The following is an 18,601-nucleotide window of genomic DNA, read 5'->3' as shown; positions in this document are numbered from 1 at the left end:
TGCAGAGTTAGAGGAGAGCATCCAACATGGGAAAGCGTGGTCTCTCCACTGCATCCTAACTGCCCAACAAGAGGTTCTCCCAGCCTGGTTTGGGTTGAAGGGACCTTAAAGCTCCTCCAGCTCCAACCCCTGCCACGGGCAGGGACCCCTTCCACTGGAGCAGCTTGCTCCAAGCCCCTGTGTCCAACCTGCCCTTGGACACTGCCAGGGATGGGGCAGCCACAGCTTCTCTGGGCACCCTGTGCCAGCGCCTCAGCACCCTCACAGGGAAGAGCTTCTGCTTTATACCCAACCTAAATCTCCCCTGTTTAAATTTAAACCCATTCCCCCTTGTCCCGTTGCTACAGTCCCTAATGAAGAGCCCCTCTCCAGTGTCCTTATAGGCCCCCTTCAGATACTGGAAGCTGCTCTGAGGTCTCCATACAGCTTCTCGGAGGACACCAGAACTGTAGGCAGTAATCCAAGTGGAGTCTCACAAGAGCAGAGTAGGAGGGGAGAATGACCTCCCATGAGACCCATCTGGCACACAAGAAGCAGGCTTGCCATAGGTGCTGGAAACTGGGCAGTGGCTAAAGCTGCTCTAATTTGCCTTGTGGTTAAGCTACATCAGCAGCAGATACTGTCAGCATCCGCTGCAGCACCACGCCAAACAGTGACAGTGGGTAGGTTATCCAAGCTTTGGGATGGCTGGGTATTTTATTAGACAAAAAGGTTTATGAGCTCAAATGGTGAAGGACTGTCTGTGATACAGAACCATTCCTCTAACAAGAGGCTGAAAGAAGGTGAGGGGTTTTAGACACTGCCTACCAAGTGTCCTGTCTGCCCTTGGGAGCAAGCAGTTTTGCAGCTTGTCTCTAGATTGCTTTCAGCCAGTTGGCCTGTTCAGTTAAATGGCAATACTTTAATTGATCTTGTTGGGGCCAGCATAGTGGCTCGACTTCAGCGCTGGGGTCCTGCTGCTGACAGTCTCTTCAATGGCCTGTGTTAGAAGGAACGTGTACTCTCTGCCTTTCAGAGTGCCTTTTCTGCTCCCCATCACTTTTCTGCTCTGGACTATCAGAGACCTTGTGGCTGCAGGTTTCAGCTTAATGCCCAGTAGTAGGATTCTGCTGGGAGTCATCCTGCATCACCAAAAATATGCATGTTTATGCTAATGTCATTCCATCTCCCAAAATAAGTGCCATTGCCACAAGCACTCATGCTTGTTCGTGTCCCCTTCATTGGGTCTTTCACCGATTTGCAAAGAGCAAAAGCCACATCCCTCATGGACATTACTGCAGCCAGGCTCAGGCCTGTCCCCTTCCTCCAAGACCATGGGCTGTAGAGCCTGGGAGGCAGGCTGGGTCCTGGGGAGCCAACCGCCCTCCTTTTAGCCTTTCCTTTTGGAAGCAGCTGAAATCTACTGAAACACAGCCCCCAGAACCCAAACCCCACAACCTCACCCTTCCACCAGACAAACCTGAAGGAAGCAGGGTGGCGCGGGGTTAGCAGGGAACAGAAGTGTGAGGATAAGGAGGCATTGCTTGGGGATGCTGACTGTGTTTTGCAGAGGCAAGCTGGAAAAGGTAAATCGGAACGTTCCATCCAGGGCAGAGTCCAAGACCGAAAAAAACAAGGGGCATAAAATGCCCAGAAGTCAGAGTAATTTCCCTGGCAAGAGAAAGGACTGAGCCAGCCTTTGATTTAGATCTGGGCTTGCAGAGAAGGTCCCTATTTTGCATCCAAAGTACGTATCCTTTGGTTTGGCTGTCCCATGCGATGGTAAAGATTCCCCTTACACACTCCGCAGGGTAAAAGGTGGGAGTTGTAGAGCAAACCTCAGTTTTGCCAGTGCTGCTTAACAAACTTTGCAGCGTTTTGGTTCCTGGGTCTGTGTAGTCCTGGTGAAAGGATGATGAAAATGAGTTAGAAGGGAAAATTGGAGCACCTTGTAACTATCCACTCTCCTGGGAAAGAGCTGGCTAACAGGGGTGATGAATGAGAGAATTAGGCTAGCGTTGTGTGTTTGCTTATGGCGAGAAATAGATCTGCTGGCAAAGAATTCATGACTGGGAAGCTGTGGGCTCTGTGGAGAGCAGTGGAAGGCGGCAGTGAATGAAGCCCCAGTGACACTCCTGCCCTCAGCCCCATCTGTGGTGCGGATGTCTTGTGTTCTTCACCCCAGAGCCCTGGCTGCTGCAGTGGGAGATCTCACCCTTAGAATTTCATAGAGAGCATTTCCTACATGCAGGGGTAATTCAGCCTTTCCTCCCTTGCTTCCTGCTCTCTGTGCAGTATTGCTGCAGCTGTCTGCAGGTGCTCTGCTGCTGAGAGCAAGAAAGGTCTCTCCTCCCCTGCCCAGCATAAAGGGATTGATAAATGCTACCTCTCTGGAGACCTCTCATCTGTCGTACTCCATTTTAAGCCCTTTACCTCATCCCTCAAGCTATTTTATTGCAGAAATGACGGCAGCTGGTTACGTACAACATAACTGTGACAAATGCAAGGTGCGTCTTTGGGTCTGGGGGACAGCAATTGCCCAGGGGAAGAAACTAGGAATCGGTGTCTTGGCTCATTCCTAGCATCTCTCCTCTATTTGTGACATCCCCAGGTTTTTATAAGACTACAGGCACAATGGATTAGCCATGCAAGGCCACACTGGATGTGGTTATGGGCAACCTGATCTAGTTGAAATGTCCCTGCCCATGGCAGGGGGTTGGAACTGCATGAGCTTTGATGGTCCCTTCCAACCCAAACTGTTCAATGGTCCGATGATTAAGCACGTATATTAACCTGACACATCTATTAAAACCCAGTAACTTACAAGTCTGTGGTTTTTGCTGCTCATGCTTATTCTTCCTCATCCCTTTGTATTGTTCAATACCAGTCTTTGACCCTTGAATAGCCCAGTTAATTAATTTGCTCTGATCACTGCCTAACCCAATTATAATGACATGCTAAATTTTACCCCCAGTGAAACACCACGTTGGCAATGGTTGCTTTAAATGCAAATGTATGCTGCTTTAATATTGCAAGCTGGCATGCCCGCTGTTCGGAAAGGTGCCACCGCTCAAAGGATAGGTTCTTGTTCTTCTCCAAATGCTTAAATACCACCTCTTGGCAACGCCTGCTTTCCCCCCATGTTGAGTTCCTGCAGCTCCAGCCAGATAGATATAAACTTGTGCTGAACTTCTGCCTTGGAGCTAGCACTTGGGTCCGCAGGCTGGGCCGTAGGAGGGACTGGTCATTGTCAGACAGAACAGTTTGTCCTTGCTTACAGTTCTGATCAGAAACCAAGTGCTAAAGATGCTGGGACGCACTGGGTTTTCCTTTCCATTTGAAATGCTTTCAGAAGGAATTCATTTGTATCTATTTTATTTTATCTTACTGTATTTTATCTTTTATTTTATTTTGGTTGGTTTGTTTTATGTTATTTTATTTTATTTATGTTATTCTATTGTATTTTTTACCAATGCTCAAAGCATGCAGGCCAAAGCAGTTATTCCTTCTGAAAGAGGGCAGGCGGGCAGTGTTTTCAGTCGTCTTCATGCCGAATGCTGAGGGGAAGGGCAGAGGCCATCACACAGACACTGCCCCGCAGATAGGACTGTTTGCAAAGGTGGCCTAACAAATGCAGGACAAACAACATAAGGGACTTATCCTCACTGAGATGGTGGAATACTGTCCAAAAGTGAAAGCGGAGCAGCAGGGGAGGAGCACGAGTCCTTGTGGCAGGAGAACTGCTGCGGTCCTTGTGTGCTGTGCTATGGGGCGAAGTTCTTACAGGCAGGGGTAAGCTCTTACCGGGATGGAGCAGAGGCCCTGCTTACTCCCCCTGCGCTGGCATTCATCCAGGCAGGACACAGGGCTGTGGACCAGGTGGGCTGCAAAAATGTATTGCACTTTCCCTCCCTCCAGGGCAGGAATCTCCAGGGGATTTGCCTTCCAATCTATTCCCTGCTTTATCGCTTCCCATGTGCCAGCTGTTCCCTGCTGGGATGGACCTCAGCAGAGTATAACCCTTATCCATGTAATGCTTCCTCTATACCCTTTCACAGCATGCCTGACCATCATTGCACATATAATCCTCTTTTGGCCATCTAATGGATGGGTTGCTCTTTAGGAAGTATCGCTGGAGAAGCCTCGCACAGTGCAGTCAGGATATGAATCTCAGCTCTTTAACTGATCTGGGCCTTAGGAAATAAATGATGCCCTGGATGCAAACTAAATAAACTCTTGCAACTGTAGTTTCATGGGGGGGGGGGGGGTGGGGGTGATTGGATAACTGATTGTTAGTCCAATAAAATGTAAGTGATGACAAGTTTGTGGACTCATACATCATTTTTTGTGCTGGAAATGATACATTACAAAAAAAGAAAGGTAGGAAATGGGGAGAAAAATTGGTAGGGCCCTGTTAGGCTGATCTCATTTTATTTATTGTGCTTTTGCTCTCCTAGGTTGGGCTGAGCACTGCAATAAGAAAAGCACGGAGGATTGTGAAGACTTCCAAGGACCTGGTAAGAAATCCGTGGCATCGGGGTGTCTCACACTGTACCTGCATTTAGCAGGAGTCAGTCCTTGTTTGATCTGCCTGATTGGGAATCCACTTGATGGGCACTAAACTGAATGCTGACTCGCTCCTACCTGGTGTAGGATATGCTCTGTGAGGTGATACTGCAAAGGACAGGGAGAGGAAACGTGGAAGTATGGGGAGAGCAGAAAAAAGCATCGCAACAAATGCAGCCTGCTTGTGGAGAAGGGGTAACTGTCCGTGTCCATCCCAGACATAAACGCATGTCTGAAACCCGTGCAGCAGCGGAGGATCTCATCTGAGAGCTTCATAGCTCTTCGTCACACTTGCGCTAGCCCAGCTTGCCCGTGGTGCAGCAGCCACCCTTAAAACAAAATACAAGCAGATACAGGTTTTGTTCGTTTTTTTTACAAAAGCAGGAATTTCCCCCTTGTTCTTCCACCCACAGAAGTTTCGAGCTTCCTGCAATGTTCATTACTGCTCCTCTTTCTTTCATGCTTCTCCCTTGGCCCCCATCATCCCTTCTAGCCGTGTGTAAGAGGGAGCCTCATTAACTGGCCGCTGCCTCAGAGCGCAGTGCCTGCGTTTTGGGGTTGCCTGAAGCTCAAGCAGTGGCCTGAATGCAAACCCTGCATGTGTTGTAAGAGGCCTTTGCCCCTTCAACTTGAAACCTGGGTTTGGAATCCTCCCACCTCCACCAGTTTTCAGCTCTCTGAAGGGCAGCTGAGGAGGGAAGGGCAGCTTTTGTTTAATGGGTCAGCGCAGGCACGGTTTGCTCCCAGTTGTCTGCAGGCACTTAAGGCAGAGCAAACGTGTCAGCTGTTTGTGAAGGCGTTACTGGTACTGCTTCTGCCTGGACCCGTACTGCGGTGCAGCTCACACCAGGGAAAACGGGGGTCCCTCATTAGCCTTAGGGCCATTGCCAGATTGCCAAGGCAGGGAAATAAACAACACGCTGGAGACAAGGGACTCGGCTCCCACGCAGCAGCAGCCAGCAGGACCTTATTCATTTTGCCCCCTATTCAGCACTGTGCTGTGATGGCCTGAGATTTCCAGCCTCCTTCCAGCTCGCCTTTACTCTCCCATACCCTCAGAGCTGCTCAGTGTCCCTGTACCTCCCAGTCCTTGCCCTTTCCTGTTCCTAGTTGCCCATTTCCCAGCAGGAGGGACGAGCAGACTGTGTCCCAGCTCATTGTCAGGTTTCTCCAACCAATGCATTCCTAAACCTCTATAACCACACAATACCAGATCAGCTTTAACTAAAAGGAGTATTATGGGGTTGGTTGGGCCTCCCCTGCAGTTATTTTAGCATGTGCCCCATAAGGAGCCTTGCTGAAACTTATTTTAAATGAGTGCTGGGGCATCTTTGCATCCACATTGGTGGAGGGAGAAAAACATTCATCTTCTGTGCTCTGGCTTCTATGAGACAGAAACATCAAATTATATATCCTATATAATTATATACATTATAATATACAATATTATAATGATAATAATTGTAATATATACTAATGTTATATAAATTATACATACTATACAATATCTATCAATATTAAATATTCAATATAATATATTATATTCTTCCCATATCTGCTATTTTGGTTGCTTTTCCCCATTGCATGTTTGGGGAAAGTCTTCTGAAGCAAGTTGGCTGTGCCCGTCTTTGCTGGGCTGCTCTATGTGACTGCATAAAAAGATGTGTGATTACGGCTGTTGGTAATGAGGATGTGAGGTCTGCCTGGCTCCCAGGCCTTTTTATTTGCTGGGCACGTCTGAGGATTGTTGTGGGTTTGGGAAAAAGAGAAGGCATTTTGCAGATGTAGAGATTCAGTAGAAGTGGCTACAACCCCCCAGAACCTAATAGATGTCTCCATTCATTAAAAGCAGTGAATCATCTGTGAGCGGCTGCCTTAAACCAAACAGCAACAAGCGTTAGGGGCTCATTATTATTCTTTTCTGCAAACCCAACTAAAATAGTTACAGAAATGTCATTAGGGAATGTTAATAGGCGATGAATAAGATATTGGTGGTATCAATCACTGGGAGCACCTCTAGCAGTAACTTTTCTTATGGGGGAGATACTAGGAGGCATCTTTGAGCAATAGCAGTGAAAGAATGACAAAGAGAGCAGTGGCTGTAGCATTTAATGAGAGCAAGCACCGTGCCTACAACCACATCATGGGTCCATGGTCCCTGCAAGTCACAGCCTGCTAGTGGGAGAAGTGGGAAACCACGGAGGGAGTGAGGGAATTGCAAGGCAGGGATGGGAATGAACCAGTCTCCTGACCACCCATTCATGTTATACAGGGGCAAGTAAGCATCTCCTCCCAAAAGCATGTACTGCACCCACAGCCTGGCTCTGCTGGGAAGGACTGTGGTGCCTGCACCGCTTCCAGGTCACCATCATGCCAGCTGCTCCCTGTGAGTCAGGCAGTCTCTGGGCTGCAGAAATTCAGCCCCCAACAATATTCAAATGCACAGCTGAGAAAAAGGCAGGAAAGATTTTATTCTGCTTGCAGCAAAGGGGGGGGGGGGGTTTAAATGCAGCCAGTGGGCAGAGTGAAAGGTGGTTTTATTTATGTGTTTATTCGTTGTGAGCCCTGTGCTTTGCCTTGCTGGTGCAGATTTGGCTTCAGGTGCCTTAACTTCAAAAGCTTCGCATGCTGTTATTTAGCCTGAAGTGAAAAGCTGAGAGCTCAAACGGAGACATTGCAAATCTTAGCCTGATGGATAGCTTTAAGAGCCTCTTGTGCTTTTGTAGGCAGAATTAGTCCCACCTGGAGGAGGTGGGAGGAGTGGTTTGTTTCCTCTTTCCAGGAAGGTATATGTAGGTTTGCAAAGCCTTTTGAGTAAAACTGGCATCCTGCTGGTGCCCCTCTCCCCTCTCCCTAGCTGGCCATACTTGTGTGCACACACAAGAGCAAAGAGGAGGTCTGTGTCCCTGCCATGCTTCAGGACATAGCCCTGCTACAGCCACGCTGGCAGGGAGCTTAAATACAGAGGTGCACTGGGATGGGGAAGAGTGCAGGGTGCCTGGAGCCACAGTGAGTTTCTTGTCTCCTTAATTTCCCTCCTTTCCTCCTCCTTTGGGTCCTTCAGAAAGCGCACGGTTACAGCTCCATCTCCACTGCAGGTGCCCCTCACAATGTTCCTCTCTTTTTCATCTTCATCTTGCTGCTTGGTCACTTCAGCCACCGGTGCGAATGCTGGCTGCCGTGTTTGTACTAGGAGCTCTTTGCTAGCCCACCTGCCCTGTCCACATTGAGATCCTGCCCTTGACATACTGCTGTGGCTGGCCTGCTCTGGGCAGCAAGAGACCCTCATCTCCATCACCCTTTCTTCCCTGTCCAAGCAAACACCTTCCTGCCCTCCCTGGAGCTGCAGGGCAATGCTGTATGCATCGTGGCACCACTGCCTCGCTGCCCTGCAGTGCTGCCTCAGAGTTCTCCTTTGTCAATCAGAGTTTTATATGCTGGGACTACTGCCCCTCATGGTGAGGAACAGCCTTTTATTGTCCTCTCCTGAGCTGTATCCAACCTTTATCTTGTTTTATTCAGGTTGTAGTCTCTCCAGGGCAAGGACCATAGTTTTTCCTCTGTGTATATAAAGCATGTAACACATGGAAGTTGGTCCAAGGACAGAGCTCTTAAATGCTATGGCCACATAAATAATTACCCTTCTTTGCATAAAGTTATGAGTGTGCCCATCTGCTCCACATTTGCACGCTGAATGCAGCCTTAGTGAATACAGTTAATCAGACTTCACCAGCCAGCCCTCTATTTATAGACCACTTGAATGCCCTCAGTGTTTAAAGACCACCTGAACTTAGATGAGAGCAGCGTGTTTGTAGGACTGATTGCCGATGCAGTGTGATGTTTCTGTAACTTGAGCATTCATTAGGAAGGTCTCTTTTAGCTTCTGAAGCCTCCTGGCTGCCTGGAAACTCAACTGGATTAGCCCACAGCTGTGGTCTACTAATGTGGAAAGGGTTCATCCTGCAGCAGCTGTCTTTTACAGCTTGCCAATCCGGACAAGATAAGATCTGGTTAGGAGACTTCCAGGTAAAAGATCTCATGAACAAAACCAGCCTGTGCCGGATACCTCCATTTCTCCTCTCTCTGGGGCTTTTCCTGACCTTCAGTTCATCCACCCTACCTGAACATGCAGAAACCAGCTCCATGGTCCACAGTCTGCTGGTTTCACACCAAGTGTCAGGCAGCATCATGTTTATCGAGCACAAGAGCTGCAGTTTTTGCAAAGGATTTAAAGAGAGTCCTGGTGCATGAGAGGCAGTTTCAGAGGAGCTTCTTCCTGCTTAATTTTACAGCTTTTTGGGAAACTTTCAGTTGAAATCCTTCAGTTGACTGCTGTCAGGTCTAAATTCTAAGGATGACACATTGCATCCTTATTGCGGCGTTGGGGTTTTCAGGTGTTTCTAGCAGAAAATACATGATTTAGGTTTAGACTTTACTGACACTGAATATCCCAAGCCACGCCACCTCTATGAACTAATGCATCCATCTTCTTTTGTTTTCTTCCCCTCCAGAAAAACTTCATGGGGTTCTCAAGCGTGTGTGCGTTTCCTCTTCTGGCTAACCTGTGTGAGAAGATTAAATAGTATGTATGAAGTTTTCACTCCTTAACCAGACACAGAATATGGTACGTTTGCTTCCTTCAGAGCTCACCCTCAGTTAACAGAGCTTGCTATACTTTACTTCTGTTGGGTTCCTTCATAAACCCACTGTCCAGGCAGCATCCAGGGAGGCTGCACAGGATTCAGGTAAGTAAGATTCCTGAGAGGGAGCCCATGGCTCAGCGCAGGAAGGCCACCAGCACCTTTGTAACTGTGGGGAACAGGAATTAAGCAGCAGTTGCACAGTGCTAGGGGCATCTCAGATATTTAAGGAATTGGGGTGGGTGGCAGACAGGGAGTTTCTGAGAAAGGCTGAGGACAGCAGCTGGGCTGTTACCCCTAAGGCACGTTTGCCGATGTACTCATGGTACTGCAGTGACTGGGAGGAGGAGACAAGCAAAACTAAGAATAAATCAGTTTTATCAACAGTACATTTTGACTGCCAGGACTAACTTGCTCCTCTGATTGAAACTGGCAATATCAGGATGTGATTGGGAATGGAGCGATTAACGTGAAGCATCTTGTAAGTGTCTAAAATGTTAAGTCAGGATGAATAACCTGAGTTTGAGCCCTGGGAGTTCAGACAGTGGAAGCAGGATCAAACTGTGCATCATACGTTGGATCAGATGTGTTCACCTCCTCTGAGTTCTCTCTCATGCTCTCTCTCACTCCTTGGGTTTTGGTTTCCTCTTTCCGTAGCTTCACAAAGCATGTCTGACAGTTGGATTGTTTTAGCTGCTCTGAATCTGTGCCAGTTCTTGCAACTGAGCCTTACTGCAGAGAAGAAGGAGCCCAAGGCAGCACGTGGAAATTATTGACTACAGACAGATTAAGGGTTACAAGCCCCACCAGGAGTGCGTGTCACCCATCTCCTCTGTACTTCTCTTATTCTGATGCTTGTGCAGGATGAGGAATCCACCCTCCTTGCACCTATTTGCTCCCTGAGCCAGGTTCAACATCTCTTATAGGTGCAAGATGTTGGAAAACCTCTGTAAGGCAATTTTCCAAGGCAAGGCTGACTAGCACATCAGAGTGCTGCCTAAGGCACGTATGAAAGGCTGCTCAATGTAGGTGAGCTAAGCTATGTCCTGTAGCCAGAGGTGACACACCATGTGGAATCTAGCAAGTGTCCAAGCTAAACAGGAAGGGGCACAGAGCTGACACCATCATTTTGACACCTGCTTCAGGTACTGCTAAAAGCTATGGGGTTGCTGGAAACAAAAGTCCCAGTGGAAGAAGTAATTTTCGTTAATGACATTTATTACATTAATTAATGTAACTAAGCACTGCGGGAGACCATGGGGGCTCAGCTCTCCATTGCTCAAATCAAGGGAAGATGCTTTTTCTCAAACCTGTCTGAGCATCCCCAGACATTTGTGGGACTAGATACAGAAATGGCAAGGTGAGACCCTGATCCTCAGTTAGAATATAAGGTCACCTGTGAATTCAGTGTGTACGGTCCTATCAAATCCACTTTTGTCCTCTAAAATAAGCGTTAGTGTGTATGTATAGCTGCAGCCGAGGGTGCAGGCTTCTAGACTGAACACAGCAGGAGAGAGACGGTGTGAAGATTTGAAGGATGAATATGAGGAAGGGTATTTGCCATTTGTTTTTAAGGAAAGAAGGAGCTTGATCTCCATCAGCATGAGGCCCCTTTCTGCAGCTCCATCCCAAGCAGAAGGACCTCCATTTGTATCTCATATCTGGCAGCTTGCAAGCTCTGCCAGGCTAGGTAAAGTCCTGATTCCCAAACCACATTATAGTTACTTTTGCCACAGGTTTGATGTCCTGGTTCGTTTTAGAGCCCGAAGGTTTGACATTGCAGGAGCCCAGCAGCCTCACCTCCACAGCTCAGCCAGCACATACGGAAAGAAATCAGGACTTGCTCCTTCAGACAGAGTCCCTTTGCTGAAGGTTGAGCACAGAGCTCAAAGTGAACAAGGAGCTGAACATGAATGCTGTGCCAGCTATTACCTATTGTGCATGCTTTACCATGGTTTGTAATTCCTGCACAGGTTCTGTCCACGTGTTAACTCTGTTTGTTGGGTTTGGGGCTTTTTTACAGTGTTTTGAGAAATAAACTGCCTTTTGAAGATTTGGATGGAGATAAATTTAGTACTTTCCCGGTAAGCAAAGCGTTTCCCTTGGTGTACAGTAAAACCTTGACAATAGGAATGCCTATGGGATTCTTCCTACTTTCTGCAAAGCCTCATTCATGCATGTGAAAACAGGAATAAAGTGAATGGAGGGGGTTTTGGTCATAAAAAGTGTTTTTTTCTGGATGAAAAACCCAATCATCCCTTGATGCCACCTGGGGAGATGCACACACAAAGCTGTGCCCCTGCAGAAGCAAATTGCTCTGCTGCTGAGTGCTCTGTTTACTGAATTAATAAGAGTGAAGTAAAGTCGTATTAAAAACCACCCCAAATTAAATCCCCAGCTTGTCTCCTTTCTGCACTGAAGTGTGCAAGGTGCCATTTATTAAAGCTTAGCCCAGGGCCTCTGGAATACAGCCCATTTACTGCACTTGATTCCTACACCTGAGTTAGATTCTCATTTTAGATATGTGAAATTAAAAGTGCCAGAGTAGCAATGGCCATCCTGTCTATCTGTGTGCTTCTCCTGGCTTTCAGACACTGAGGGGCTACCACTGGCGAGGCAGAGACTGCGACGACAGGAACAACGCTGTGTACCCTGGCAGACGGTAAAGCTTGTCATTATTTTCAAGGCTTCGTAATTGTGACTTCTTGAAGAAGGAGCTCTGTATTTGGGGCTGGCCGTGCTCTAAGAGAGCACAGCACTGCGTCTGGCTTGACTGCACAGTGATGGAGACGAGGAAATGATGGAGAGCAGGGATGGAGCGCAGGAGCAGGGGTGGTGCACAGGGTTCTTTCCTTTCTCTGAAGCATCTGAGACCAAAGTTGGTCAGACAGACCAATGGGGAGAGCAAATCCTCACTACCCTGCTCTGAGTGAGGGGCCTGGTGGATTTCAGGGAACACTTAAAAGCTAGGGAAAGGGCAAGGAAGAAGGATCAGTCTCCTGCAAAGATCACCCCATTCCCTTCGCCTGAGTGAATATGCAGACTAAAAGGGTAAGTTCCATTCAACAACTTCCAGTGCTAACTTTAAATCAATATTGCATTTTGCTAGGAAAAATTGCCTGCCCGGGATTCAAAGTGGGGAAATAAAAGACCTTCTGTGCAGAAAGGAATTTCTAGTTATTATATATTCATAGTGACAAATGGCACAAAGCATCCGATTCCCTCAAGAGCTCCTTTTGCTTTATTTTCTGTAATGCTGTATATCCTTTTGTTTTAGTCCTGATAACTGGGATGAGGAAAGGGACTCTAACTGCAATGGCATATGGGTAAGTAAATGATAGTGCATCTTATGTTTCCTTCCTGATTGCTGCTTCTCTTTTTTCCTCCTTTTGGATTAGTCTTCAGGTATTGATTTTTCTTTATTCTGGTTTATGAACTGATTTGGATTACTGCTATTTATTTACTGTCTTTGACATTCCAAGTAATACAACTATATTTATTAAGAACTAAGGAAACAGGGGGGAAGTAATTTTGGGTGAAATTTATTTATTGATGCTTATGATTGTTTACAATTATAGCTATTATAATTAATTTATATCATAGAATCATATCCCAGCCTGGTTTGGGTTGGAAGGGACCTTAAAGCTCCTCCAGCTCCAACCCCTGCCACAGGCAGGGACCCCTTCCACTGGAGCAGCTTGCTCCAAGCCCCTGTGTCCAACCTGGCCTTGAACACTGCCAGGGATGGGGCAGCCACAGCTTCTCTGGGCACCCTGTGCCAGCGCCTCAGCACCCTCACAGGGAAGAGCTTCTGCCTAAGAGCTCAGCTCAGTCTCCCCTCGGGCAGGTTAAAGCCATTCCCCTTGGCCTGTCCCTACAGGCCCTTGTCCCAAGCCCCTCTCCAGGTTTCCTGCAGCCCCTTCAGGCACTGGAGCTGCTCTCAGGTCTCCCCTTCAGGAGCCTTCTCTTCTCCAGGCTGACCCAACCCAGCTCTCTCAGCCTGGCTCCAGAGCAGAGCTGCTCCAGCCCTCACAGCATCCCCATGGCCTCCTCTGGACTCACTCTGACAGATCCATGTTGTCCTTATGCTGGATGCTGTTCTCTAGGTGGGGTCTCACAAGAGCAGGGGCTCCTCTCAATCTGTTTTCCACCCAGCTCCTATTTGTGCTTTGGAATTGCCCCGACCCTGGTGCAGGACCTTGCACTTGGCCTTGCTGAAGCTCATGTGGTTCACACCTCTCGAGCCTGTCAAGACAAACATCCAAGGACAAAATCCCCCACCTCTGTTTTGCACTGCATTTTTCAGGAGCTAGATGGATGCCATCATCATCTGCCCCTTCTCTCCTCCAACAGGGCGTGGATCCAAAAGATGGAATTCCCTATGAGGAGAAGTTCTGCAAAGGTAAGTCTTTACAGTCAGCATGAAAACCAATGTGCCTTTAGTATGTTTTCAGTCATTGCCAACGTAGGGGAAAGACTTTGGGGTTTACAACTTCCTCAGAAAGGCAGAATGGCAAAAGATTGAATTTCATTTTTATCTTGAGGATGAGCAAAGATAGAATGTGGAAAGCAAAGGCTGTTGTTAATTCTGTGTTGGGAGCCAGCTGAGTTATGCTCACCTTGCCTTACATTTGAATCAGCATCCTGGGGCTGAACCATTGCCTGAGCAAGACTTTAAAACATTTGTGGTTGAAAGGCAATCTACAACTGCTAAAGTGACGTTAATTAGAAACCAGCCAGACTGTTCTAGCAGAAACACTCGTATGAGTGAGTAGCGCATCCACCAATCCAGCACCCGGCTCTGTATAAAGAGCTTTGAGAAAGTCCCTGAGTAATCTGATTTTCCTCAGTGTTTAAGTCCTCTATGAAGCATATTCTGTGGGTAGCAAAACTAAACGTTGGCTGCAGAGCAGAGCCTCTGATGAAGTAACACATCCATCCCTGCATTACAACATCCCTGCATTTAGTGATTAGCAGGACCTCTCCCTGGTTTTCATGCCTAGTTGTGTCCCTGGGGTTGTTGGCACGTGTCTGTTAACCGGTTTTTAGTGAACAGCAAAAATCCCATTGCAGGGTCTGAACAGTTCAGCCCCATTGAGAGTGATGTAGCCGGTGTCCTCATGACTCCACCAGCCAACGCTGCAGTTACTCTTCAAGCATTGCTGTCCGTGCTGTTCTGGTTTGCTCTTTCTGCTCATGCAGCTAACAGAATGCATTCTCTAGGTGCGGATTCACAAGGGGTCGTGCTGTTGGGAGACTCAGCTGGCGCTCACTTCCACATCCCTCCCGAGTGGATGACCGTCTCACAGATGTCAGTGGTGAGGAATCGCGTTCGGGTTGCCATAAACCACCATGCCAAAGGGAAACAAGTGCAAAATCGGTTTATAAATCTAAATTTATTTATCATGTATAAATTATTAATTTATAACTTATACATTTCCAGTTACTGCACTGGGTTTTACAGTTATGGCCTCACGTTTGTCATTCCCCTCCCACGGATGCTCTTCTGAAAATCAAAAGGCTGTGCTGCCCCTCTCATCCGACATCTGTGCAATTGGGTCAGGGAAGAGTTTGGCTTCAGTGGCCTTGTGCTGTGCCAGGGACACAAACCAGGGCATCTGGCTTCCCACACAGGGCTCAAGGAGACCCGTGCTGCCTGTGGGATCAGGCCTGCCATTAGTAGGCTCGTTGGTATGGCTCCTTGCTGTGCAAGTGGTGTAGAAGTGACCCTGCTGACAGTCTGGGATCTTCTGTTTTAGGCATCTGGCTTTGAAATGATAAATCCTGGATTGCTTTCCCTCATCTGTGGTATACATGAAACAGTTCTGGTAACTCCAGTGTTCTGAGGCTCATTGAACAAATACATCTGCAGGTGTTTGAGGGTCATCCAATGGACTTGTCCTGTAGGAAAGGGTTTCCGTAGTGGCTGAAATATAACTGCCACACTGATGTCTACCTCTGGGCAGTATCCCAGCGTTTCCCATTTTCAAGCCACAAAATGCACCTGACTGTGAATTAGGTTGAGCCTCAGCTGCTGCAGTTCACTGGTGTGGAATGACACAATTGAGGGGAAAAGATGATTCCAGCAAACTGCAGCTGGGTGGAGACAGAAAACACGCAGGTATGCTCCTGCCCTGCACTGTTGTTTCCTATCCTGCTCCTAAACAGTGCCAGTCCCTAGCCAGGAATTGCGTTTGTCCTTCTCTCTGTTCCATAGGGGTGAGCAGATAGATCGTCACTACCCACCATCCCTGGTGAAAACCTCCTGCTTGCCCACTGGCCTCTATAGGAGGAGGACATGGATGTTTTCTGGAGAACAACACCTATTCCATAGTGTCAGTAGTCACAGAGCTGACGGAGGTCTGAGAGTTCCATGCATTTTCCCACTTTGGCTCCCAGAGCTGAGCTGATGTAAATGTTGCAGATTAGAAGTTGTTTTCCTTTGTTAAACGTTTATGAGCACAATTAGACGACTGACACTGATGGCAGAGCTGATGGTAAGCATAATAAATTAGCACTAATGATAATTGAGATTATCTTGTCTAATAAAGATGCTAATAAGGCCGATGGTGATGATGATCCTGGCAGTAATGCCGGTAGCAGAGCCATGGAGGCAAGAATAGACTTAGACTATGTCAGCATTTTATTATGTCTCTAATGAAGGTTTAAATAGCATTTCTCTTGCTTGAAGCTTGCTGGTCTGCTAGCTGGATGGATTGAGGACTGGTAATGGTATACAGAAGCAGAAGCTTCAAGGTCAGGATCAGGAGTGCAGGTTATCAAGTGAGTTTTGATGCCACCTCATTTCTGTCTGATGGGTGTAGAGCAACTTTAACAGGAAGGAAAGGGTGCTCTCTGAGACCCAACAAATACATGTTTTCAGTGCTCAGTTCAGTCTGACCAGCATGTGAAGAAGATCAAGGACTGGTTGGAAAGGAAGCGGGCTGCTTTCCTTTGCAGAAAGGGTGACCCTACATTACAGCCAGTGCTCTGCAGTGGGGCAAGGAGGGCAAAGAGAGATGTGTTCCCTCTCTGGCTCTTTTCTAGGACTATTTGTGATCTTTCCTACCAACCTGGCGAAAATACAACAGTTAAATATTAATGCAGAGACACAGCGAGTTCAGTCATATAAAACCTCATTATCTGTGCTCAAAGTCTAGCAACAGTAAGAAATTACTTAATTTGCATCTCACCTTAATTAAGAAAGTAATTGCCTGAGCACAAAAGAGCTAGCAAAAAAAATTCTGAGCTAATTCAGACTTTGTCACTGCCTCTGCCTCTCGCTGGTCCTCTGTCTTGCTTTCTGTGCATAGAATGGCAATAGCAGCAATTCAGCTGCCTTGGGCTTGTGAAGCACATCCAAGGATGGTTTTGTGACCAGAGAGAGTGCAGAGACTATGTCCTGATCTCATAGAAAACATCCTTAATCTGGGACCACAGCAGGAATTTGAAGTTAGGGCTCTGAAAGGGGAGGAAAAGGCATTATTATCCCTGTGTATCCGCTGTTCCCCCATGCTGTCCAACTCAAGACACTTTGCTTTGAATGTGCCAAAATTTCTTTGATAAGACACATAGAAAAATTAGTTTATCAAATGGTTTTCTCTACAGTCAATGCTAGCGTCAGTTCAAAGCTTTAATTTCCATTTCAATTGAATCTCAGCCCTCAACGTGGAATTCCAAATAGGACTTCTCTCCCCGCCCTTAGGACTTTTATCATGTGTATAAGAAAATAGTTGTGTGCCTGTCAATTCACATTTAGTGAGTGTATTATTTCATTACTTCATTTTTGTCTATTTTTTACCTATATAATTTCTGTATTTCATATATATAAATTATTTGTATTTGTCCTATACATGTTAATTTCCCAGTCTAATTGGGAACTTACTACTGTCTTGGCATTGGCCTCTCACAGTCATAACCCCCTGCGTAATCCGGTGCAAATGGATATGCTTTTGTTGCATGTCCTATGTCAAGAAATGCATCGAGTTGCATCATTTACTTGTCCCATATGAAGTCCCCTAGAGCCTTCCTGATCTTCCTGTTCTCTTGCACCTAAGTGACCAAATGCAAAGGCCTGAATCATGTTCCTGCATTCACATCACATAGGCAGTGTTGGAAGGGGGGGGACTTGCATGTTCCTGCAGAGCACGTGGCTCCATCATTAACTTGCCATCACCCCAGTAAATCCCCAAACACCCAGAGTATAATTACAGGGAAACAATTTTACAGCTCTAAGAACGGAGTAAGCCAACTTTATTTTGGCTCTTTGCTTATCACTAGGTTTTGGGTTTGCCAGGCTTTCCCTCTTTTAAAAGGCTCAGCAAGAACTGAGCTGAACATTCATTCCTCTGACCTGAAAATTCCAACATTAAAAATGCAGTAGACATGCACTTTATGAGGTTTAGCAAAGCAGAAGAAATACAGGTTAGGGTGTTCTTTTGAGGTGGATGGTGGTTTTGGAATGGTAGTGTTGAAAACACCGGTGTGTCTGGTGATGGATATTGTGCTCCTGCTGCTCTGTCCATCTGCTTACCACTGACTTCCAAATAGCTACTAAACGTAGCATTTTGTCTGGGATAGAAGTTTGCTTTTAAATCTCATTTTAGAGACATTTATCTTGAGATAAAAGCATTGTATGTGTGGAAATGATACCCTCTCTAGGAAGATGCGTTTTAAAAACCTTGGCTCTCTATTTCATGCTGAATAAAGAGAAAAATAAAGCCCTGTCTATCTGTAATGCAGTAAATACCTATTTGCCCACAAACTCAAGGTGTTCTCAGGTTTCATTAAAGTACCTGGTTCATACTACATATTTCCTAGCAAAAGAATGCAGCTTTACTGTAAATGTGGGTTCAGGATGTCCAGAACACTTATCCCAGGTGGTGCAAAATAGTGTAATCCTTTGGGGGTTTTGCCCCACTGTAAAAGTCAGGAGTTTGATCTGTGGAAATCTCATTAAAACCATCCCCTAGCTTCCCTCTAAATCCAGTGAATCACAGGCAAGTCCCTCGCAGCTAATACTGTGATGAGTAAGATCCTGCGTTTTGGGGAGAATAAGGGAATAATGCTTTTTAGAAAGATAGGCTGTGCTTTCCTCAAGAGCTCTAAGGCTTGCTTATTCATATGCTTAGAATAAGAAAGTTGTCTGCGGTACTTAACGCTACCACAAGAACTGGAACAGCATTCAAGTCAGTATAAAAACCAATACCCAATTCCCCTTCAAATTAAGGGATACTTCTGCACTTTCAGGACTGCTGGGACTGGCATTTCTCATAGGAGCATCAGGTTCCCAATGCCCTTTTGTGTTCTGATTTTGAAGATCTCTTGCCATAGGAACCCTGAACCTTCTTCCATATAAGCCCAGCTTGGCATGCATGCATTTAGCATCAGCCATGGCTTTGGCTGCCCTGTACTTC

At 46.7% G+C, this 18,601-nt stretch overlaps 1 protein-coding gene across 2 annotated transcripts in view; it reads left to right on the top strand.

The window, feature by feature from the left end:
• Positions 1-18,601, top strand: part of AOAH (acyloxyacyl hydrolase) — a 54,873-nt gene that overhangs the window by 24,373 nt on the left and 11,899 nt on the right. For both annotated transcript variants that reach the window (XM_061464311.1, XM_061464312.1), the window contains exons 6-12: positions 4,437-4,496; positions 9,057-9,127; positions 11,209-11,269; positions 11,777-11,847; positions 12,463-12,511; positions 13,539-13,587; positions 14,409-14,503. In XM_061464311.1, the coding sequence (XP_061320295.1) occupies positions 4,437-4,496; positions 9,057-9,127; positions 11,209-11,269; positions 11,777-11,847; positions 12,463-12,511; positions 13,539-13,587; positions 14,409-14,503 (456 nt within the window). The remainder of the gene's footprint in view (positions 1-4,436; positions 4,497-9,056; positions 9,128-11,208; positions 11,270-11,776; positions 11,848-12,462; positions 12,512-13,538; positions 13,588-14,408; positions 14,504-18,601) is intronic.

The sequence above is a fragment of the Pezoporus flaviventris genome, unplaced genomic scaffold, assembly GCF_033815535.1.
Source record: "Pezoporus flaviventris isolate CSIRO_AGI_PZ_B2104156 unplaced genomic scaffold, CSIRO_AGI_Pfla_v1 ptg000037l, whole genome shotgun sequence".
Lineage (NCBI taxonomy): Eukaryota > Metazoa > Chordata > Aves > Psittaciformes > Psittacidae > Pezoporus > Pezoporus flaviventris.
This window is presented reverse-complemented; position numbering and strand designations above follow the sequence as displayed.